The following is a 25436-nucleotide window of genomic DNA, read 5'->3' as shown; positions in this document are numbered from 1 at the left end:
ATAAACATCGAGTACGAAAAGTATACCATAAATATGTAGCCGTCTATGAAACATTTAAAGCAAAGAAAATCCCAAGCTTTTTTTTAAAAGTTGAGATGGTCTTCCTTGTGGCTGATGATCAACTATGACCCGATTTCTCCCTCAAGTTATTTATTCTTGAGAAGGTCACCTGATGAATACATCTACCAGATTTCGTAAAATTCAGTTCACCTTTTCCTGAAATATCCCGCTAACACACATGGCAGCCAGGCAGTCACGACTGAAAGAGTATCCTCCTCCAAACTTCGTTGGCAGATGTAATAAAAATTCTCAATCGAAACAAAAACACAACTGAAGTTTAAATCATATCAAAGAACGAAAAAATATGACTAGCAATCTGCACGTAGTAAGAATCCAAGTCTATTGGCGCTTAATGGTAGCCTTTTGTACGGTAATGACTCCTATGCTTTCACCGTTTGCAATAGGCAGCAAAGGGAATCATTCCGAATGAGCTTCTCATTGAGAGTCAAGGTTAAGTATTTGATACGTAAAAGATGAATATGATGATAAGGGCTCTCCCTTGTGGTAGAACAATCTAACATTATATATTGGGGGAGTGTACTTATCATGCAATGAGAGCCCGCAAGCAGCACGCGTTTGTAAAGTAGTCACGTAATCATGCACTTGCAGCCTGAAGCTGTCGCTTTCAAAACTGTTTTCGCAGTAAGGAAATCCTGCAAAATATTAAGATCATTTACATATATTTCCGCCTCACGCACCCTTGTACTTGAAAGAATTACAGTGTCGGAAAGGATGCGGGCAAGAGGGACTCATACACCAAGAGCAGGTAATGTCGCTGAAGCACTGGCAATAAATGCAATACTTATTAAACAAAGCTTTAGGAAATAAATGTCAATTCAGCTAAAAGCTAAACTCGTGAAATAAAGCTGAATTTACGAATATGCATCCTATTAAGTCTCCATGCAGTTTGCACACTTAGAACTTCAAAGTTGGTGTAACTGTTTCAAATAGGATAATACGATAATTTTCTGAGTCGGTCACGTGGTGTCATGGGTATTGTCGGAAATGCGTTATATTAGCTAAAGTCACTTTTATTTTAACAAATATTTTTTAAAATATCAAGGTATGGTGAGTACTGATGAAAAGTTGACTACATACTCCTTTTACTTTCGACACATAATTTGTGATATATATACTGTATGTATGTGTGTGTGTGTATGTATATATATATATATATATATATATATATATATATATATATATATATATATATATATATATATATATATATATATATATATATTCTGCATTTTAGTTATTGTAAAGGACACAGAATTTGCTGGATCATTAGCTGGTTGCTACCTTTGGTGTTGCATAAGACTGTAACATTGCATTTCACTCATTTCATTTCAGTCATACATGCGACGGCTCACAACCACGAAACAGCGAATCTCTTCAAAACTGAATGTTGCTCTTCTGTTCGGTCTGTTTCGACACAACGATGCTTTATTTCCTTCAGAATTGTTCGTTAGAAATGGGGGCGAATTTCTCTATGCCGTTCTGAAGGCGACATCGCCATAACATCGTTAGTGGGTTCCAAGGTCCATATATATATCAACCTTGGTGGGCTCCGAGAGAGAGAGAGAGAGAGAGAGAGAGAGAGAGAGAGAGAGAGAGAGATTTCGGATAGGTTGAGTGGGCCGGGGGCCGGGCTTAGGGGTTGAGGGAAACCGCTACTCGGGAAATGAGCAAAACTAGTTTGTTTACACTGCATTCGGAGGATACGCCCAGCTCATGAATCACGGCGAATCACTAGCGAATATTTACAGTTACTGGCCTCGTGAGTGAGGTATTCAGGAAACGGCATATTACAAGTGGTCTTAGGAGGTGTCTCACTGTGCAAACACCTTTCCTTCCCCCTGCTAGACTACATTTCCTGTTTACGTGTATCTGCTACCGAACCGCTTGGGAACAGTGTACAGAAGACTGAAACAAGATCTTTGCTTCGTTTATTCAGCGGGGACTCGCGTACGCAAATAGCAGTTGAAAGTAACGAATGCGGGAGTTTTAACAAAAAATAAGTTAATTATGATAATATTAAACGGTTATTTTAAGCACACTAAGAGCGCGGAGGGTATATGGCATCAACAAAGTTCACTATCGTATTACAGTGTTGTTGGTGAGCGAAAGTGGGTAGGGCGCCACGTGCATTTTTGCTGCTGCTTCTTATGAGACCGAGAATGAAGAACCTTCCATCGGAGCTGTGTGTGAGTGTGTGAGTGTGTTTTCTTCTATTCTAACGAAAATGTCTTTCAGACTCAACACCTGTTTCAATTTTCTAACTTTGTCTCACCAGATATTCATTCATTTCTCCATGACATCGGCTACATTATGTCGTAAATTATATATGTAATATATATATATATATATATATATATATATATATATATATATATATATATATATATATATATATATATTACGCAATACTTTCATCTGATTACTGACAATGAGTAACCTAATCATGAGTCGGGAACTCTCTGTCGTTAACGGAGTCCACCGCATATTACTGCTCCTGCTCGTATTGGAAACTGGTCTTCTCGATGCACGAGAGAGAGGGGGATAAAGGGCTTGGGTGCTATTATGTCATTGCTAGTTTTCTGCTTATCGTAAATTTACCCCACTCTTATTCGAATGCCTCTCGAATAGTCCGTTTCTATCTTTCTAGGTTATGATGCAACTTATAATAATCACAAATATGTTAGAGATCGCAAAAATCACGAAAAGTTAATACATTTTTCGATATCGTAATATAAGGTTTCGCAAGTATGCTGGAGACATTCCGCTGACGCTGCCACGTCATATTGTTACACCATCTCACTAATGAATTTGATAATAATGCGCTCGCTGAGTAAAATGGCCACTGTTAAATCGAGTTCAGAAAGGCAAAACAAGTACAAAGGAACTCTGACTCCTACGAAGAACCGTAAAGGTGCTAGTGTACGAATGCGCAGCTTCCAGGTAAGTCCCTTAGAGAGAGAGAGAGAGAGAGAGAGAGAGAGAGAGAGAGAGAGAGAGAGGGGGCAACAGCCGGTCCAGTGTCATCCCGCCTTGTTGGCCATTACCGACCGACCGTCCTAGGGGCAAGGGAGAACATCTCCCGCTCGCAGCATCCCTCACAGAGAAACCCCGCTCTATAGTCTCACCCGTCGAAAAACATCCATATCATCCGTTCCAGTTTATCTTTTGTTGTGCACATCGACACACCTTTTCTTCCCGGGATTCATCATCGGCAAGATTTTTCGCCTCTTGACAAGTGGGTGTCTTAGAAAAGTTCATTATTCAATTAGTAGATTTCTCTAAATAGAAGCTTCTTACAGTTAAGGACCATGTCGTACCATACTGGTCTAAGGGAACCCCACTGATCCAGCACGTTATGTAATGTGAGCAAGCAAGAGAAGTGATGGAAATTATGAATGCTTTTTTTACATTACCGTTAATTATTTCTGGAAATACTGAAAAATGAAATCTAGTGACAGTTCTGATTTTCTCTCATATATAAATATATATATATATATATATATATATATATATATATATATATATATATATATATATATATATATGTGTATATGTATATATATATACATATATATATAAATATATATATATATATATATATATATATATATATATATATATATATATATATACTTCTGTTAATATAAGCTGTGTATGTGCCTCTGTTTATTGTCACAGTTTTTTTAGCATAATGAGAATGAAAAAACTGAGACTGAAGAGGAAAAACTTGAACTTGTCTGTTGATAAGAATCAAACAACACTCAAAGGTAAGAAGTGAGATAATTTCATTATAAAAATTTCCTTTAATATTTTAATGGAACAAAAGATTCAAATTAAATTCAATCTAGGAAATGTTTCAACTAAAATACAGTATGTATATATTTATATATACATACCTATGTATACATATATATATATATATATATATATATATATATATATATATATATATATATATATATATATATATATATATATATATATATATATTATTTCAAATACTTAGTAACAATGATATCCAGTACAGGTTCTGCTGAGCTGGAATTCAGTGACCGACTAAAAAAAAGGCAAATAACAAAAAAAAAAGAGACTTTACATGTCTAATACGATCCAATACGACATGAATCACAGTATGACAATGAAACAACTGTACTTCTAATAGATTTTTACTTCTAATAGATTTTGTCATCTGGCAAATGAAGCTCATGAAAGAACATTAGGAGTCAGGTGGCAGGAAAGAGTTAGAAATGACACCACAAGGGAAAACTGCGGATGTTCTCTAGTTAGATGAGATAATGATGATTGAGATGGCTTTGGAATGTCCTTCGCTCAACCCCTGGTAGAATAGTGCATGATTTTGTCAGCTGGGCTCTTGTGAATACCAGAGGAGTTGAGAAGGGAGGCTGGAGATAAATAGAGATATGTAGAATATAAAGCGTAGAGAGCTCCTTTTATTTAAAGCTGGTCTTATGCCAGCGCGGGCTCTTGTTCTTGGGCAACCCGTAACGTGCACACGAAAGACATGAGTGGCGGAATTTCAAAGAGGCCCTTCGCGTCACGCTGTGTTGCATGTGAGGATATACATACGCACTGACGCACACACACACACATATATATAAATTATACTCATATATAATATATATACATATATATTTATGTATATATGCATACATTTATGTACAAGTACATATATATATTATATATACACACATATATGTATATATATTAAAGATAAATATTAATATTATTTCATAATGTCAAAACAGTATTTCATACTTCACAAAGATATTATATCACTGCAAGCAGATAAGAAAAAATGAATAACAGTATTATGCACGTAGAGCGCACTGCCAAGATTACCCTCATGAAAGTAATCACAGGTATGTGTGAGTGTGACCTTCAAATGAAATTCAGATGATGGATGACTGAGACTCCAGATTTGTAGTTTTACGATGGACAATGACTTTTCTGTTTTATTCTTTCTGTTGCCTGTATTCCAGAGCGTGTCTATGACAGAGTGGTGTGACCTTGAACCCTGAATTTTTCTCTTACCACGTAGATCATTGTTGTAACATGCTTTCCTTGCTGTTATTACTCTTTCTTTATTGTAACATTTTCTCCGCTTTTTCTCAGCAGAAAAACAATGTCTGTAATATTCACTAAAGTTATACAAGAAAAAATTGGACAGAGGACTAACATTTCACGCCTGTCATTCAAATCTGTTACAGAAAATTCAGTTATTCTGTTCAGATAATAGCGCTGAACAATTGCGCTTTTAGTGTCAGTCAGCAACTGTTCTCTAAAGAGTTAAAAAACTCACATTCTTCAAGGATAACCTGTTACTCTCCATATCACGTAGCAATGACAAAAGTTTTACGAAAAGACTGATACTATCGTTTCTAAACCTGGCAGTAATAATCTGCTTTTGAATCATGTATGGATTAAAATTCTGAGAGTCGACTCGTGCGCCCCCTGACTGCTTGAAAGCTCATAATAAAGCAAGCATTCTTATTAGGAACGTTTACATAACTTAATATTGGAAAAGAATACTGACTTGAAGCTTAAGCTGACACCTGGATAGGTCTACTAGTCACTGGAATAATTCAGTTCTTTGTGGTCGGACTGAGGAAGGTCAATGTACCACCTTAAACCTTTGATAAGCCAAAAAAATGTATATTTTGGAAAATAGGTAGATTTTATTGGCATCATAACCTATTGTGCAATTTTAGGGAACAGAGCCTTTATAATGTAAAATATTACTCTCAGCTGTCCCGTTATGTCAAGATTGATCTGGTAATTGGAATGCCAATAACTCGAGTGCGTTTCACATCAACAGCAAAAATAGTAGAGCATAATGCTGACATAGTTTGAAGAAAATTGTTCACCGGTAGAGCACTGGGTTCTGAATTAGCTAGGTCCATAGTTCAATCTCGGCCTCTCCCCCCATCGGTTGCCCTAGTTGTGTTCGAGTACCAGCGTCAGGTGGGAATCAGTCATGACGGTACCTGGGCCCCCAAAAGGGAAAAGGAGTGTAATTCTATTTTTAACACATACACACACACACACACTATATATATATATATATATATATATATATATATATATATATATATATATATATATATATATATATATGCATATATATACATTATAAATATGAAGTATATATAATATACTGATTAGTGGAATATGGATGTGGTGGGTCACGGCTAGGAGGATGAAGCAAGGAAACTTAATATAGATGGTGGAAAATGACAGCAGTTGATTTATACAGGCAACTGGAGTAAATGTAACAGATAAGGGTAGGATGAGAGTAGAGGTGTTAAGGAATAGGTGAAGCAAGAAAGGTAGCAGAGTGTATGCATAGGTTTGGAAGAGAACTGAAGTTGCTATGAAAGATCAATTTGTTAGAGAACTGTTGGACAAAGTCTTTACAGAAGTGAAGTTTGGATGTTAAATGTTAATGAAAGCAAAAAGGTAGATCCTTCTGGGATATATAGGGTAATATTGTGGGGATACAAAGGAGCGGTAAAAAAAAAAGGTTAGCTTAATTGAATAGACAGATCAGGGTGTTTTAAAATGGGTTTGGTCATGAAGAAAAAAAATGAGGTTACAGGCTTTTTAAAAAGATAGAAAGTTTCAAACGTTGGGTGGAAGGATGAGGGGAAGACCTGGAAAGAGATGAATAAATGGAGTTAATACAATGAAACTGAGATAGTGTTGAATGATGTGATGTGAGTAGAAGGCGGTGGTGCCCTTACAGAGGAGTCTTCTGCGTTGGTATACGAAGCAGCTAATGATGTGGAAAGTGTTTAAATCAATCTCGTATTAAAGGCAATGGTTTATTTTTAACTTTATGCATACATATATATATATATATATATATATATATATATATATATATATACATATATACATATATATATCACATACACCATGACATGTTTTACATATATTCACTAATATTAAGCCACAAATTTCGTTTAATATCGAATTCACTATACTTCAATAACAACTTAGACCCAAGAAGACCTTTGAATAAGCATAGCTTTTGTTTATTATGGATTCTGGCTTTGTACCGGAATCTTGTGAAGCGTAATTTGTTAATCTCATTATATTGTGAACCATAGCGTGCCCGATAGTTATTAGCGTCATTGTCTCTTTGGTGTATACAAGAGTAATCGTTGGCAGAAACACAGTGGAAATTTATTTGATCTCTTTTATGCTTGATAGTAAACAGTTGTTTAGAGGTCTGCCTCTGAAATGCAAAATGGCAGATTGTATTATGTAGGTATAAGAAAAACAGCCATCGTACAAGACACAATAGTAGGTATCGCTACACTTATTCGTCATTTTCATACTGCTATTGCCCATAAAGAACGCTATGTTCATGTGCATGCTGGCCTCTTTTGGTTGGGGAGAGAGAGAGAGAGAGAGAGAGAGAGAGAATGTTCATTATCATCATCATCATTCCTTTCTCCGCTCACATGGTAAGCAAAACAAAGGCACTTCACCTAAAGGGGCGTATTCGTTTATGCATCGAGGAATGCTGATTCAGCATAAAAATGAAGGTGAGAGCAGTAAGCGTTACCTCGACAACACATCGCTGACAATTTGTAAAGCTTAACCACTGCATGTAACAAAGGGTTGTCGGCGTTTTCAGGTAAAGTAACTATATTTAATCTGGCTCCTTTTTTCGTCGAGAGTTTAATATTAATAAAATACGAGAGGAAATTAATATTTCATACACCAAAACAAGGTAGTGAAAACGGATCATACTAAAAAGTATGCAGTACATAAAAAAGATCGTTTAAATGTACGATCATTTTTCTCTTTAAGAAAAATGCATTGAAATTTTATAAATCGTTAACATACACATAAGAAAATAAAAGTTCAAGAAATCCCGAAAAGAACGTAAATAAATAACCACAACGGCCCTTCCTTTTTTATTACGCTTTGTTTAACTGACAGGAATATCTCTACTGCCATTTTCAGGTGCAGGATATGATGTCACATCGAGGTATCTTACAACGGTTAGTGACTATAAAACCAATTTTCTTAAACCCTGGGCTTCTATGCCTTTCTTGGGTTTCCATTCCCCTGGTTGAAGGTACACTCAAGCACGCTTTCTTATTCTAATTTTTCTTTAGCTTCTATTTATTTACTCTCTTATTGATTTAATTATTATTTGTTATTAATTCTTTACATACATTCATTGTTTATAATAATAATAATAATAACAACTGATACAATTAAACCCCTTGGTTTTATTAATTCTCTTGTGTAATTGTCGCAGATAACGCTATATACCCTTAAATTTTCGGAATACACTATAATCCCATTCTAAAAGGTCAGGCTAAACAGGGTCCTGGAGACTGGTGGTTGGTTCAGATGAAGCTGGCTCATTACCAGCAGGGGCCCTTGCCCAAAAGGTCACCAGAAAGAGTGACAAGGCTCTGAGAAAATTAACAAGCCTGATGTGGGTCTCTGGACTGTTGTTAAATTAAGCCAGTTGTGATGGCACGGGCTCTTACTCCTAAAGTATCCCGTAACAAACTTCAAAAGACGTCTGCTTCTTCTTACATAAGAGCTATTCTCCCTCCTCCCGCCCTTTCCGCAAAGGTCACTGGGTCAAATGGATAATCCGTTTGCACAGGACCCCTAAGAGTCGGTTTCATTAGAAGATTTATTTTTATTTTACTCCTGGACAAGGCCGCTTAACGCTGCTTCTTTACTGGCATTTTTTTTTATTTAAGGCTCCTAAATAAGAAAAGGACGTATTTCTAAAGATAGTGGGGATACTATCCCACAGAACACCCCCAACATGTATCCTGATTTTTATTTTTTACTCTTGTATATTACTCTGATATCTGGAACTACGTCAAGCTTCCTGATCTATTTCACACCTTACCTCAATTAAAGGTGCCTTGGGCCAAGATTCTTGCTGGCATAAGTCAGCTTACTCTCAACTAACCAACCAAAACACTTCAGCGTTACCTTTTAGAATGAGATTAGTTAACCTGAAAGTACGAGGACATGTGACGTAATAAGAAGCAATAATACAGAAGCATCAAGAAAACCAAAAGTCCCATTTTTCCCATAAAGAACATGACGATATGGCCAATTCCATTGACTAATAATAATAATAATAATAATAATAATAATAATAATAATAATAATAATAATAATAATAATAATAATAATAATAATATCGAGTTTAACAGAATTCTTGATCGTGGGTCATCTACAAGTATGGCTCTTTTTTACTAACAGTTTTTGCGCCAGTACACAAATTGGAAATCAGGCGAAGTGTTACCTGTCAATAATATCAATTAACATGATGAGGCATGGTCACATTACTATGGCAAATATAGAGGTCCCCGTTCAGAGCTCTATGCAAGTGTTACGAGAGATTAAATTCCTGTCGTGTCATTATTGTTATAATTAACAAAGTCTCTGAAAATTAAGACTCTCCGCCGTTTTCAAGACATCAGGTACTCAACATGTGCAGCGCGGTAAGAGCTGATCGATAAACAGCGATTTTACGATGGATTCTGCTGCTGTTTTCAAAATGAATCCTTAGTTTTATGCAGTTCGCTCCCTACCAAACCCAAAGATTGGTACCTAACCGGAAGCTCTTCCAACTCGTGTTGGAATTCCTATATTCTTACATAAACCCTACCCTACCCAAAAAAGGCAAAAAATCACCTGGGCATTACTTGCAGCCCAAAAATTATAATCCCTCCCTTTGCCCACCAGCTCTAAAATTTGTCCTAGTTCACTGATAAAGAACATTTGAACACGAATCTTTAGAAAGTACTCTTAAAAGAAAAAAATAATTTGTTTTCCTTCTAACAGTGTTTTCTCCTGCTCCCCTGTTATGGTAAATCTAGGAATTCCAGACCTGAAAAAGAATTCCCGCTGTCAGGTAATTCATGACGCAATAGAAAACGTCGATTTGAGAGAGAGAGAGAGAGAGAGAGAGAGAGAGAGAGAGAGAGAGAGAGAGAGAGAGAGAGAGAGAGTTTTCTTTTTGACTATTAAGAACTTGGCCCAAAACTCTGCGTCAACTTATTATGCAAAGCGCAAGAAAGAAAGCAGCTCGAAGAATCGATACTTCATAACGATCAATTGTCTTGAAAACTGGCGCCAACTGGGTAAACATGCATACGTCATTAAAGTATATTTTCTTTTAAAAGTTATATTATCTTTATACACTTCAAACTTTGCTGCACTGGCAAATGGAAAAAAAACTGAAGCTCCTAAAACACCAAGTAAGTTACTTGAATGTTTATTCCTTTTTCTCCGACAGGTAAAAAGGAGAACAGCGCTTGCGCCACCAGCAAAAAAGCAAAGATCCCGTGATGGCATCATCGTCGGCTCCTAGGCAACGGGGGACGCCAGTAACGCCCGGTCAACCACTGCGTCCTGATACCACGGCCACAAATTCTGCTTTGCTGACCGCAGACAACGACATCAACACCTTCAAGCCCTCGTTAGGCAACGGTACTGAGGAGACCCACAGGCCTATTAAGGCTGAAAGACCAACAACACACACGGTGGCAGCGTCAGGTGAAAGTGGAGAGCGGGAGGATCCTCATCGCCTGCAGGAAGAAGAGACTGATTTTCAAGATATGGATGCGTGTTTCAAAGCCTTCGATAAGGACGAGTGAGTATTAAGCTTTTCATTTTCATTAGGAGTGAATTAGCGATTATTTCTGATAGATTCGTTTAGAATCCCGTAGTGGCAATACTGCAGAATCGTCAATGTAAACAAACCGTACTCGGCAAACCATGTGGCGGGTGATATGAACGGTGTTCAGCGTCGTCGTCACTCAACAGTAAGCCGTTTCTTATATCGTGCTTTGTGTAACCTGACAAACGGCTGGAGGTTTCGTGACCCTGTTTCAAGGTACAACATTATGCTACGAAATGCATGGCCCACACGGTGAAAAGTCACCTTGATGATTGGATTTTCATTGCGTTTATCCATAAATTTCGTACTTTTTCCTCGGCACGGAAGGCAGATGAATTTCAGTGCTCGCAAAGTAACGATAAGGCCGATTTTTATATAAGGTCGTCTTCTCTCGGCCTACTCGCATAAGTTTATAAGTATAGTATATGTCTTTGCATTTTGCATATATAGTTTAATTTATTTTATAAATTTCCCATATTTTCTTTTGAAATTATTTATTTTCGTTATTTCTGTTGCTGTAAATTGTTAAAACTAAAATTGTTGAATAGTACTTTAGTTAACAAGTTTAGGACATAGATATACAGAGTATATATATATATATATATATATATATATATATATATATATATATATATATATATATATATATATATATATATATATATATATATATATATAATGGCCTAAACCTGTTAACTAAAGTACTGTTCAACGATTTTAGTGATAAAAATCAATATCTACAGTAATAATGAATATATATATATATATACACATTTTTTTCTTCGTTTTAACGTGCTTTATATATATATATATATATATATATATATATATATATATATATATATATATACACATATATATATACACACACATACACATATATATACACACACACACACATATATATATATATATATATATATATATATATATATATATATATATATATATATATATATATATATATATATATATATATATATATATATATATATATATATATATATATATATATATATATATATATATATATATATATATATATATATATATATATAAAAACACGGAAATCCATACTTTCAGTTGATGCTGCCATTACAGCCCTGAACATTTCCTTAATGGCTATTAAATAACTGGAGTTGATTTTTGGGATCTCGCGAAATATTTCTCGGCACTTCTTGAGCTTAATGAAGTTGCTATTTTACCAATTCGTTAAAACTTCGTTGGCAATTATTTTGTTCTCTTTTGGGCCATTTTTGTCTTAGAGAGCCAGTTCGTTAAATGGAAAAATGAACCTGTCATGTTACTCAGTAGCCACTTCATCAAGTGGAGTGTCGGGATGCAGCGCTGTTTGTAACACCTTGGGATTGCAATTCCTGTCCTTTTGGACTCGCACGCACAGGTTGGCATGGGAGACACTATTTCTCTCTCGCTCTCTCTCTCTCTCTCTCTCTCTCTCTCTCTCTCTCTCTCTCTCTCTCTCTCTCTCTCTCTCTCTCCTCTGGGTAACGTTGCGTGTCTCGAAGAAAAATCATTCGAAATTATACAAAAAGAGTACGGAATTCGAAAGTCTTGTTGAGTTTTTTCGCTGCAGTCTACCTGCTTTCGAGTAAAAACAGAATGTCGAAAACGTATCAATGGATTATTATTTGTAACGTATTTGTTGCTGATTTATAAACCTTTGATTAGTTTTTCAATTCGAGAAATTCAAGACATGTTCGCAGAGTAGAGGTATGCTTACAATCACTAAAATCTCATTCAAATGACAATAGGCTCCTCAAAAACTGGTCAAAATTCTGTAAAAATCAAAACTGTCAATTTTCACTATACCCGTAAGACTCCTGAAATTCTCAAGACTAAATAACAGTTTACCATATTTTCCAGTGACAAGCAAAATTGTAATTCTGTTGTGTCGATGAAGCTATTTTGAAAACGTTATAATTAAACGCTTTTTGCGAGGTCAGTAAACACTGGAGTTATCTTTATCACAATTACGCCAATTGTCTGACAGCATAATTACTGTTATAGTAAAGCATAATTTAAAAGAATGTTCCCGATTTAACCGTGAAAAAAAGAGGCCCGTCCATTCGTGGGAAGTCCGTGAATTAGTAGCCAAGGAAATGTAGTTTTAAAAAAGAAGTGTTGATTTTAAAATAAATTAGGTTTATATTATTTATTGAATGTTAGCACTTGCAATCCTTGTGCTTCTTACGCCGAATCGGAGCAGGTCTTGTAAGCCTAGTATTTTAAGTTATTCTTTCATAGAAACATATTACACTTGATATTTCTTAGTTAAAAATTGTATAAAAGTTGAAAAAACTCTTAAAATGACTGGGTTGGCGTTTGCGCCTTCGTGTGGACGCGCTGATATGCATTTCTGTGCGTCTTCGATGTAGTTGATTAATCCAGTGGACTTTGGAGTTCTCAATAACAGAACCGAAGTGTTTGTGTTTCTCTTGATGTAGGTTTTTACCAAAATTATTAAACGGCTGTTTCTTTTGAGCCATCTGACGGGAAAACCAGTTTCCATCACACGGGTCATTCATCGCGTAGGAAGCAATATTAAATGGGCTTTGCTTACCGAACAAAGTGCTAATTATTCTATGTTCACAAAGTTTCCACGAAAGAACATTTTTATCACTTATGAGCGTTAACTTTTATATGTATACGCGACTCGTTACGGGAAAACGATATCGAAAAAATTGACCGGCACTACATCTTATTATAAAACTATCAACATTGTCGGTATTATCTTAATCCTACCACGACGCTTAGCATTGGTCGGTAATACCTTGATGTCCGCTACGACTTTTAGTATGGGTTGATAATGTATCTTACTTTGAATATTATCATAAAAATTCAGGTTCATATTTTGAACCATTTTATTTAAAATTGGGATTGCATGAAATGAGATTTTTGCAGAGCCTTTGATGAAGATCGGCGAAGAATTGATAATTCATACGTTCTCTGGCGAAAGTACGGTTGCTTATTCTTTAGGTTGTGAACCATTTTGTACACAAGTCATTCCCTTGTGTCATCTTCTCTCGCGTGTCTAATCACTGCGATGATTCGATTTTTACGCTAAACCGACTAAAGGTTTATTATATAATGGATGCCATTATCTTATAAAACGAATATGGAAGACCCCAGCTGATTTCGTAACAGATATTGACCTGGTTAAAGCAAACTGAAGAGGCCAAGACAGGTAGAAGATTTAATCCTAAAAATTATATACTACGTTGCCGAGTTCTAGGTGGGTTTGTTATTGCTTATTATTACTCATGATCAACATACATTCTCAAGGAACTGGCAAGCTGTTACAAAATAAAATGCTCACTTCTGGAAAAAGGAAAATTTAAGATGAATATTAAATTAAATAGCAATAAAATATTAATCACTGAAACTATATACATGTTAGAAATAAAATATTAATCACCGAAACTATATACATGTCAGAAATAACAAACAAAATAAAATATCTGCAATTCATACATAACTAAAATAAAGAAATAAGTAGAGCGTGATTTTTTTTTTTTTTGCATGAGTGATAGCAGCTGTATTTTATTATCATCTAGCACTTGAGAAAATTCGGTTGAAGAAGCTAGATATGACCATTTCAAGCAGTAGCCTTATCTTACTTATCTGTGTCAAAGAAATTTATTTTGAAAATTTAATTAAAACCAAAACAGCTCTCTCTCTCTCTCTCTCTCTCTCTCTCTCTCTCTCAAAAATATAAAGTTCATGAGCTATAATATACTGATATGATACTTCCTCTGATAGGACGGTCAAATAATACAAATATCAGTAGCGTTGTATTTTCAGATTCGACTCATAAACGGACTTCTTTTTGTAACCGAATATTTTGAGGTGGAACGTGTTTGCGCGTTTGTATTTATTTGTAGTTTTAAGCAACCCCGATGTTTGTGCATACAGTACATGTGCCTCAACTGCGTGAATTCATGTTAGGGGACTTTCGTCAGATTTTGCAGAATGCTGCTGTGAATGATTCTTGATTGGCAATTCCCTTGTAATCTGTGTGTGGTGTGGGAGGAGAGTAACTTCCCTGTTTTTGCTGGGAATAAATAGAAAACAATAGAAACGTCATATTTCGTATGCGGAATAGTGAAAAACTAAACATGAATATGATCTATTCGTTACTAACATTCATGAATGCCGCATTTCAGGGGGAAGTAACCTTTGGCGGTAGTCCAGTAAGGGAGCTAGGTCAACGGTAAATTAAAATGTTTAAGTTAGGTTATGTTACGTCACGACTGGTTATATCAGCAGATAATGGCACTTTCCGAAATTCATTACAGTTTTTTATAATGAACAAACTTGGCATGGAAAAGAGGGTCAATGAACCTTTTTAAAGTGATGATGAACCTAAGAGGAATGAGACTTTCAGTTGCAGAGAGCACTGTCTCCCCCGAAAAAACACTCAGAAACCCGGTTGAATTTTGAGTTAGCAACTTTCACGCATTCAGCTGTCGTGAACAATACAAAGACCACCGTGTGGACTACAGTCTTAAATAAAATCTGCAGAATATGCAAGAAGTGGTGACCTTTAGACAGCGTAGTCGTAAATACAAATTAAATGACCGTATAACGTTGATCTGAATAACATTCTTTGGTTCAGCTCAGTCAAGAAGCAAACCAGTTTGGGAGAGCTTCTCCAACCGAGGAATAACACCAGATTTAAGTTTTATCACCGCAGTGTAAACACTACTATCAGTTGGTAAATATTAAGGTCTGTTGACCGTTTTCCATACTGGCAGAAACGTCAGTCTGTTTCCAATGAGATTATGCACTACATACTTTGAAGGACTTTTATTTAGCCGTATTTTGAAATACTTGTTTAATTATCCATATTTTAACAGACTATTTGATTGTTTTGTATTGATATTTGAAAGACTTTAATTTGTCCATTTCATTTTTTGCTTGCAAAGAGGGCTGGATTTTGCGTAAGGCGTCGACTGACTGATAGGTTGACCGTTTCATAAGCAATGTTTTTTGGGAATGCAACTGTAAACCGAACAATGTCACCGTATGGCATTGCGTTTCAAAGGAGACCTGTAGCTGGTGAAGTAGTTTTCGATAAGATTTTTAGAGAAATTTGTGCAGCTGCCGGTAAAAACAAAACCTTGAATATTTTAAATCTGTGTCAGTGCGAAATTCTTTTTACATGTATGGGGTCACAATTTAACATCAGTTGCTAAAGAACCAATCACTTAGCATTTGTCTGTTTGGAATTAAATGTGCTTAGATGATGTACTAGCAGTCCGGATAAATAAGCCTGGTTAAGATCGGTAAATGTTTTTCATCCATATAAAAACATTTTTGTATGCACAAATGAACTCCGGCTCGCACAAGTCCTAAAAAAAAAGAAAAAACTAATACTAAGCACCCGATGGTTACCTCATACTTATGTCATGCTGCTGAAGCGATTTCAAGACTTATCCGTGAGAACAGTGATAGATCTTTCGATTTAAAAAAAAAAAGTCTTGTTTACTTAAGAGTCCCCTGGGTTGAGCTGTGTTTTTCGTGCCCTCCATTTCTCTCTTTCTCGTTTACGTGATCCATCCCACGTGGCCATATCATATCAGTGTTGTACTCTGCGTACTTGGTGATAAAGTTTGTCCCTTACTTTGACGCCAGTGATAAGGGCAATACCTAATCTGGTAATTTTGGGTGATAGATTTAGCATCGTCCTTATCATCATCATCGTCATAATAATAATAATAATAATAATAATAATAATAATAATAATAATAATAATAATAATAATAATAATAATAATAATAATAATAATAATATTAATAATAATAATAATATATATATATTTTATTATTATTATTAATTATTATTATTATTATTATTATTATTATTATTATTATTATTATTATTATTATTATTATTATGATGGAACAAACCAAAACACCACCACGAATACTTTGCAAATAATTAAAACAACCATAAAAAATTAAGAGATAGGAATAAAATTAGAACTATGACCCTAATCAAGAGCTCATATGTCGGTAGGCAAGTAGATGCTGAAGTTTGTTTGCTTTGAGTCATGACTATATCAGTATCGTTTCTGACGGGTGATGCAGGTTATCTCGTTAGTATGAGCAGTTACTTGGAGCATAATGCTGTACTAGCCTGAAGTCTTCACATCACCGACCTATTTTTCTATTAATTGTTCTATTCTTGATTCTCTGCACTATTTGTTGAGGATTGTTGTTGCGAATAGGTTATGTTAATTACATTATTAATCTTCGAAAAACATAACAGGTTTAAAAATCCGTTTTATTCCTATCAGATGTTTCATCTCTTGCAATTTTTGCATTTGGTCCCGAGCAATTCCTTTCAGCCTATCCAATTTTTTAAATCCAAATCTCCAAGCTCTTTCAGCAACCAACGTGCACCTCTCCTCTTGACAAACCTCCTACAGATGTTATTTCTCTCACCGTTCCCAAGCGTTTTTGCTTTGCCTTGAAGGCCAGCAGCACTCGATAGTTTACTGCCTCGTAAGAACTCTATATAATTTCTCGAGAGCTGAAGTTGTGGTTACTGTCTTATCTCTTAGTTCTGGTGCAAAAAACGGTCGCTATGCCGCGGGTTGTCCGATCAGCGATGTTATCTAACGCTGGGTCTGGTTAGTAGTCGGATAGTTGACCACCAAGAAATGCTAGAAGCCGTCGGCACAAAGCCCCTTGCACATGTGAGGTACATACATACCTACATATATATATATATCTATATATATATATATATATATATATATATATATATATATATATATATATATATATATATATACAGTATATATATATATATATATATATATATATATATATAATACATATTTTGTTTATGTATTCTTTCAACTGTACGCTTTTTTCTCATTAAAGGTCTTTGTTCCAGAAAATGTAATATATATATATATATATATATATATATATATATATATATATATATATATATATATATATATATATATATATATATGATTTTAACTCTTTATTCAACCATACGCTTTTCTAAGTAGAGATGTTTGTTTCAGAAATCGTTAATGTTCTGTTTCTTACTCTGCTTTGAAAATGTTGTCCCCATGTCTTTTGTCCAATGGTTGCTACTCTCTATATGCACCAGGTATATAATAAGAATATATGTATGTATGTTTGTATGTATATATATGTATATGTGTGTGTGTGTTTAACCATCCACTGTATAACCGAAACCGTGATGTGCTCTACAAATAGAGATCTTAAAATTTTTCTGACAAACTCGCAAAATATGTTTATGGACAGCATAGTCGTAAGACAGTTTTATCCTTCATGAAAAATAAGATTGTTATACCCTATGTATGGATATAATTATAAAAACAAACAGGACCCTTCCATTACAGAGTAAGAATTCATAGTTCACTGCTAGTAAGGGTGAATTATGAACTATAAGGATACTACCAATAATTACCAGTCTCACGCCCTTACCACTTTCCTACTCATGTACACTACATGAAGAGCAACCCCCACCTTCTTCCCATATTAATAATATTGTTTTTATACATCAGAAACCGCAGTTGGTATGAAATAGGACGACTCATTCCCAAATTTTCTCCTTCAGAATAGCCCAATTGCGTGAGATATTAGAGACAAATATTATTCGTGATAGAAGGGTTCTATTTGTTCTTCTAATTGTGTCCATAAATATGAAACGGCAGTTTTATCCTTGATGAAGGACATGAAGGATAAGTGATGTCCATAAACCTATTTTAGGTATTTGTCAGAATCATCGTCTAGATTGCCATTTATCGAGCCCGTCATGGTTTCTGTCATACAGTGGATGGTTTTATACATATACAGTATATATATGTATATGTATATATAATGTATATATTTATATATATATATATATATATATATATATATATATATATATATATATATATACTGTATATATATATATATATATATATATATATATATATATATATATACTGTTTCCGAAAACGGCCCAAAATCGTTTTCGCTTTAGTGTCTGTCAGATTTTTCTATATGGTTTCGGTTCATTAAGTCTTCTGCCTCCCCAACATTTGCAAGACTTCCGTCTTTTTTTTTTACGATAAATAGTAAATCTTTCGTCTACACGAGACCTTCCATGTGGTTTCTCTGTAGAGTTGCTCTTATTTTGGTGGACTGCCATACCACGCCTCATGGCACGGATTCTGCATCTTAGGGACTGAACATTGTTTCGTGTATGCTTTGTCGACAGTGTTGTTATCGTTATCTTCGACATATTATTGACGACGCTTGTATGTGGTTGTATAAAACGGCCCATGCGTCAGAAATATTCTGCTCAGGGGCTTACCTTTGGTTCAGCAGTTAAAAATGAATGAGTTGAGTTCATTTTTATTTCTTAAATGTGTGACATTTTAAGAATTTTTATGACTTGCTAATTTTCAAATTGTTTAACTTATACATGAAGTAACCTGTATTGAAGATATAACTTCTTTAACTTGAATCTGTAATGCGGATAGCAAGAAGCAGAAACGATTGGAGGTCCGTGATCGCCCAACTTCTTGGGAGACACGATACGTTGACTCAATACTTAACATCTGAAGGGGCATTGACTTGTATATTAACGCTCTTAATGAAGTATAGTATTTGTTGGCTTGCGCTAAGTACTTTATTATCTAAAGTGCTAGTATGTGTTTGTATGTGTTATTACTGTAGATATAAACAGGATATAGGAAAGTTCGCTAAGGGCCCTCAAGAGTTTCTTTTCTATTTTTCCAACTCTTTTTTTAATGGAACGAGGATGAAGGAAGAGACGTGTAACCGTTTCTCATGAGGCCGTATGACTGCCAAGCGCACACTGGACATGCAGAGGCTAAAACATGCAAAACAATGATTATTTCTTCCTCCCTTTCTCTATGTTCCTCTTATGTCTATCTTTTGGGAGTCGTGAACTAAAATATAAACAGACGTAAAATAAGGAATGACAGCAGAATGTTGTCTTTTCCATGGAGTTGATTGCTGCCGCGTAATTCTAGGGTTGTCAGTCATGTCGTATAATTCCGATTTTAATGCGACATGTCTTTAAAAGACAGTTTTATGAATGTTTCTGCGTTTGCAAGTATATAATCGTCTTATATTCCTTCTCTTGCAGAATATTTCGGTATATCAAGGCTTTGTTCTGTAGAATTCTTCAGTGATCGTTTAAAAGCCGGTCACTGTAGCATTTTCGCGTGATTCAGATGTTTGCTGGTGCACAAAATAATTTCATATCCTACCATGAAAAATGCTTTCCGATGACGGTTGATAACTATGTTGCTGAGACTCCATACAATATTATTTGATAAGCTGGTCGTTATTTTCAACCTAGTACCGTCGCATTCTTCACTTTCTAGTCAGAATGTACTTAAGGCGTTCTAGAGAGTCGTGCTTAGTTATTTTTACTTAATTAAATCTTATGCAATGAGGGAATGGTGCAGTGCTATTGTTATCATTGCTAACCAAACAAACACCACAGTTTGGAACAATGGCTTTAAAAGGAGAGTACATTCAGTTTTTCGATGCATATAACAAAAGAGGTTCCTAACCTCACGCCTTTGCCACTTTCCTACCCCTGTACATGAAGAGCAACCCCCACCTTCGGCCCCCCCCCCCATTTTTATCATTTTTCATTGGAAACTGCTGTTGGTATGGAATATGGAGAACTATTTCCAAATTTTCTCCTTCAAAATAACCCCTAGCATTAAGATAGACAAATATTACTCGTAATGGAAGAGTTCCGTTTGTTCTCGTTGATGGCGTTAGTTGTAGCTTTGAGTCACGAGTTGGAACGATTATGTCCATAAATAGGTTAGCATGAAGGACATTATGGCTAAAACTGCCTTACGACTGTGCGTTTTATAAACATTTTGGGTATTTGTCAGCATCAACGTCAAGGTTGCCATTTATAGAGCACGTCACGGCTTTGGTCACACACTGGGTGGTTTGTATAACTTTTACTAATGAACATTCTCTCAAACACACACACGATATATATATATATATATATATATATATATATATATATATATATATATATATATATATATATATATATATATATATATACATATATATTTAAAGCTATTTCAGTACTAAAGAATTCGCAGTCAGTTTCTCTACTTTTCAATAGGATATTTCCCTTCACTAATTAATGTCGACAAGAAAAACTGAAAAACCAACATTCTTACTGCAATAATAGGGTTGCTTTTGTTGTGTGTGTGTGTGTGTGTGTGTGTGTGCGTGTGTGTGTGTGTGTGTGCAAATTTATCTGAATTCATTCATCCTCCGACAAAGACATTTCAGTGAACAGTGTTGCAGAGAGATAAGAGCAGTCAAAGAGGAATAATTAAAAGAGGAAAGTGTCAAAAATAAGATAGGAGTAAATAATATTACTAGAAGTAAAAGCTGTGCCCTCCGAATAAAGACACAAGGAATGAAAGATTATCTACATGGTTTATCCATCCATCAGAGGCCAAGATTGAGGTACTGCTATTATCCATTTTTTTTTTTTTTATAAAAACTAACCTTTTATACATTTGTGTCATATTAATCACTGACCAAGGCAAGAGTTTAGCTGACATAGTACTGTCTGAATAATCAGTCATCAAAATTAATTCACCTGAATAGCTGAAGTTTCAGTTTATGCTATGGACATTACTAATGAAGGATGGAATTCTGCTCAAAAATATAAAAAATCAAATAAATTGACGTTGAAAAGCTATAACCACCAATTAAAGTTTTTTCATGACAGAGTATTATCTTTGAAGTGTACGTAATGAGTAATTTACTTTTAAGTTTTGTTGTATCCCATTAATGTTAACCCAGCGAGTAAATTTATATGGCATTTGCTTTAATCCTTTACCGAGATCAGTAAATAAGAAATTTCATGTGAAAATCCAGTGATCAGGATCATCAATCACCAGAAATAATTATTATAGTTACTTTCGTCTTTATCCCCGCCCCCATCACATCCATACTTTTGACGATAATTATTTTCCTCGTCAGCATCACTCGCGTCAGATTAATTTACGGATTCCCTGTGTTGAACTGGCCCTATAGGTAATTTACGGCCTAGTAGCCGAGCTAAATTAGAACCTTGCGGCCCTCTATCAAGTTAGGTTATGGCTGGAGAGAGAACAACAGACAGTGCTCTGTGCTCCATCCATCAGTTCGGGAGGGTCTTGACCACGGTTGAGCTCAACCGTGGTCTTGACCAGGTAATCCTTATTCCACCGAGGTGAAACCATTAATACTGAATTCATGCGAGGAGATTCTGTTTTATTTTTATTTATTTATTTATTTATTTTTAGATTTCTTGTCTTATTATATATTTACTAGTACATCGCTTGAAGCGATGAAGTCTGTTGATTATGTGTACAGTACACATACACACCAACTACCCATCCACCCACCCACCCACCCACCCACACACACACACACACACACACACACACATATATATATATATATATATATATATATATATATATATATATATATATATATATATATATATATATATATATATATATATATATATATATATATATATATATATATATATATATATATATATATATATATATATATATATACTGTATATATATATATATATATATATATATATATAATAGAATGATAGAACTGTATACGCATAAGTATGTGCATACAACACGCATATTCCTACCTCTACTATTGTATAAAGGACTTAAGAGTTAAATAACCAGGTGACAGAATTTCCCTATTTAGCTCCCCGGTAAATCGGCTCTCTCTCTCTCTCTCTCTCTCTCTCTCTCTCTCTCTCTCTCTCTCTCTCTCTCTCCATTTAGGCTACATGACGATTCCTTACATTTTTACCAGATTTTGCAGAGAGTGTAATTAGCCAGTGGTCTTAGTATGTAAGGGGTTACATTGTATGATTCACGAGAAGTCCCGCAGCGTCACGGAAGGTCGTTATCCAAAGGGGGGAAAAAGCAGGGAGATATGCCAGTAATTAAAGGGCTGCCTTCCACTGAATTCCTCATGACGGATGTAATTCGTCTTTCTGGTTGTGTGGGGACAACTGCATCATTTCAAGGAAAGATACCTCCGTTCTTCGTATTTCATTTCCTGATGTGGGGTGGATGAAATTCATCAGCTAGCATGATAATAAACAACCATAAAATGACATGCTCCACCACCAAATACTTCATTTTGTTTTTGTGAGGAAACTGTCATTTCTTTTATGAAACCTTTTTAAATTTTTCTATATTAGTTAGCAGAATCAAGTTCACCACCATGAAATACAAGACGCTCCGGTGTTCGTACTTAAATAACCCTTTTCAGCTTTCAAATGAATACCCTGATTTATTTTTCCATCATATTTCTTATTATTAGTAGTAGATTAAGCTGGATTTGTTCCGGCACATCCTTTTGTCCGTATAAACAGCAAGTCTTTTTTGCTCAAACCTTTGTTCTCGTGCGTGTGGGTAGGCTGAAGAATCTCTCATATGGGTTCTGTTGTAGCTAATATATATTCAGCAGTTGTCGTTTGAATGTGTCCGTGAGTGTCGTGTGGTTTTTCTGAGATGCCATCCACTGTCAGGGGAACACAAATATGATGAAAATTCTTAATATTTGTGCGTATATGTATATATATATATATATATATATATATATATATATATATATATATATATATATATATATATATATATACATACATACATATATCCACACATACACACACACACACACACACACACACACACACACATATATATATATATATATATATATATATATATATATATATATATATATATATATATATATATATAGATAGATATAGATATACAGTTACGTTTTTATGTAGTACACTTCGTCTCTTTGTCAAGTCCAAAACTTAGTTTGAATGTTGGCATTCATAAGTTTCACCAGTCAACGTTACCATTCTCTGTGAATGATGTCACTGCTTTGCATTGCCAATACAAAGCCCTTTTCCAGCACCACTCCATTGTTTAGGTTGAAATTGGACTTGGTACGGTGACTATTTGTAAAACACCCGTTTTGTTACAGTGACTTATAATTTGACCGTAAATGCTATGCTAGCAAGCTGTTTTCGTGGTGTTCTTTTTTGTAACTTTACATTGAACAAGATTGGTGCTTCAATGGAGCTCCAGAGAATTCAAAGCAGCCATTTATGAGCTATGCATCCCTTTAGATGTGACCGTAATCAAGCATTTATCTGGCAAGGTAAGTTGTAAAATCGTGACTTCAATTATTTGCTCTCATCGGTAGCCTTTCAGTTACACGTTAGTGAAGTGTGAAACTTCGAAAAATTACAAATAGTAATTTTGTAGTCACTTGCATCATTTTCATAACCAGGCACGCTTGTCTCCTATTTTCCTGGATTATAATTGAAAAATCGAACTATGAGCATCGAGTTTGAACATTTTAATGGTAATTACTATACAACTTGGTTTAATGTTTTTTGCATTTGCAACCTTCTGTATTCTTGATCCAGTTTTCTTCACTTTTTTTTTTTTCATTTTGTATACCTGATCTTTTGTTTCTCCCTTCACTTCCGAAATATTGCTGTTTATTTGTACACTCAATATAGGGTTTCTCAGTTGTTTCACTTTTACTTCTGAAGTACCGTTTTTCATTTGCATCCTTTTGCATCTTTGATCTAGTGTGTTCTCATTTACTTTTTTGTATCTTAGGTGGTCTTATTCCGTTTGTTGAACTTTCGATCGTTGAAATTCTGTTATTCATATACTTCTTTTCATGTGTCTGCTATGGCATTGTTTCACTTAATTTGAAACCCTAAAATGATGTTTTTATATGCTTAATTACGATCCTTTTCCACGCGTATCATCGAGTCTTTCGATGCTGTTCTTCCGATGCGGGACATGGAAAGAAAACTTATGTATAATCTTATGCAAGTTAGATAAACTTACAGTAGCACAATGCGTTAAGAAAAATATTGTAATTTAAGAACTCTCCTCTAGACACGCAGACATGAACAGTAATTTATGCTGAAATTACGTGATTACAATAAGTTAACTATAAGTTTCATAAATGAATGATAATGCTGAAAACTTTAAGGTAAAAAACTAAAGTAAAAAAAGTTCCCGGACGAGGTATTGATTGCTTGCATCAGGACGAAAGAAAAATGTGAAAGGTTAAATATAGTTCTAGCAAGGAAGCGATAAAGCAGAAAATTCCAGAGACGGAATAAGAAGATAAGCCCCTAGTTTTCACAAGAGGGCAATCATGACCAACATCATTGCCTGACACATAAGAGCCTAATTGCCCTGAAGAGTTACGTAAGCGAACTGCCATTCTTGAAATGTGTAAATCTGGAAACCAACCAGAAGGACAGATCTGAACCCCAGCCCCCTTTCCCCAGCACAAGGGGACGTATTTAGGTCTGGAGGTAATCACCGAATACACTTGTCGGTCTGCAAATGATGATTTAACGTTGACCTAACTTGCAGACATGACCTCAATTGTAGCTGCATTGCAGTGTCAACAGGGTTATAAAAAGCGTGCTTGCAATTAAGGTTCTCTGATTCATTTATTTTCGTTTAGAGACAAGTGCATGATACCAAAATTCG

At 35.0% G+C, this 25436-nt stretch overlaps 1 protein-coding gene across 4 annotated transcripts in view; it reads left to right on the top strand.

Annotated features, from left to right (window-relative positions):
- Naam (Nicotinamide amidase) overlaps nucleotides 1–25436 on the top strand; it is a 104024-nt gene that overhangs the window by 7181 nt on the left and 71407 nt on the right. For 2 of the 4 annotated variants that reach the window (XM_067121310.1, XM_067121311.1), the window contains one exon: nucleotides 10394–10750. In XM_067121310.1, coding sequence (XP_066977411.1) covers nucleotides 10446–10750 — 305 coding nt within the window. In that variant the 5' untranslated portion in view covers nucleotides 10394–10445. Of the gene's footprint in view, nucleotides 1–1756; nucleotides 2268–3113; nucleotides 3317–10393; nucleotides 10751–25436 lie in introns of those variants that run through there. The other 2 variants (XM_067121314.1, XM_067121313.1) reach the window with 2 other exon arrangements.

The sequence above is a fragment of the Macrobrachium rosenbergii genome, chromosome 19, assembly GCF_040412425.1.
Source record: "Macrobrachium rosenbergii isolate ZJJX-2024 chromosome 19, ASM4041242v1, whole genome shotgun sequence".
Classification (NCBI taxonomy): domain Eukaryota; kingdom Metazoa; phylum Arthropoda; class Malacostraca; order Decapoda; family Palaemonidae; genus Macrobrachium; species Macrobrachium rosenbergii.
This window is presented reverse-complemented; position numbering and strand designations above follow the sequence as displayed.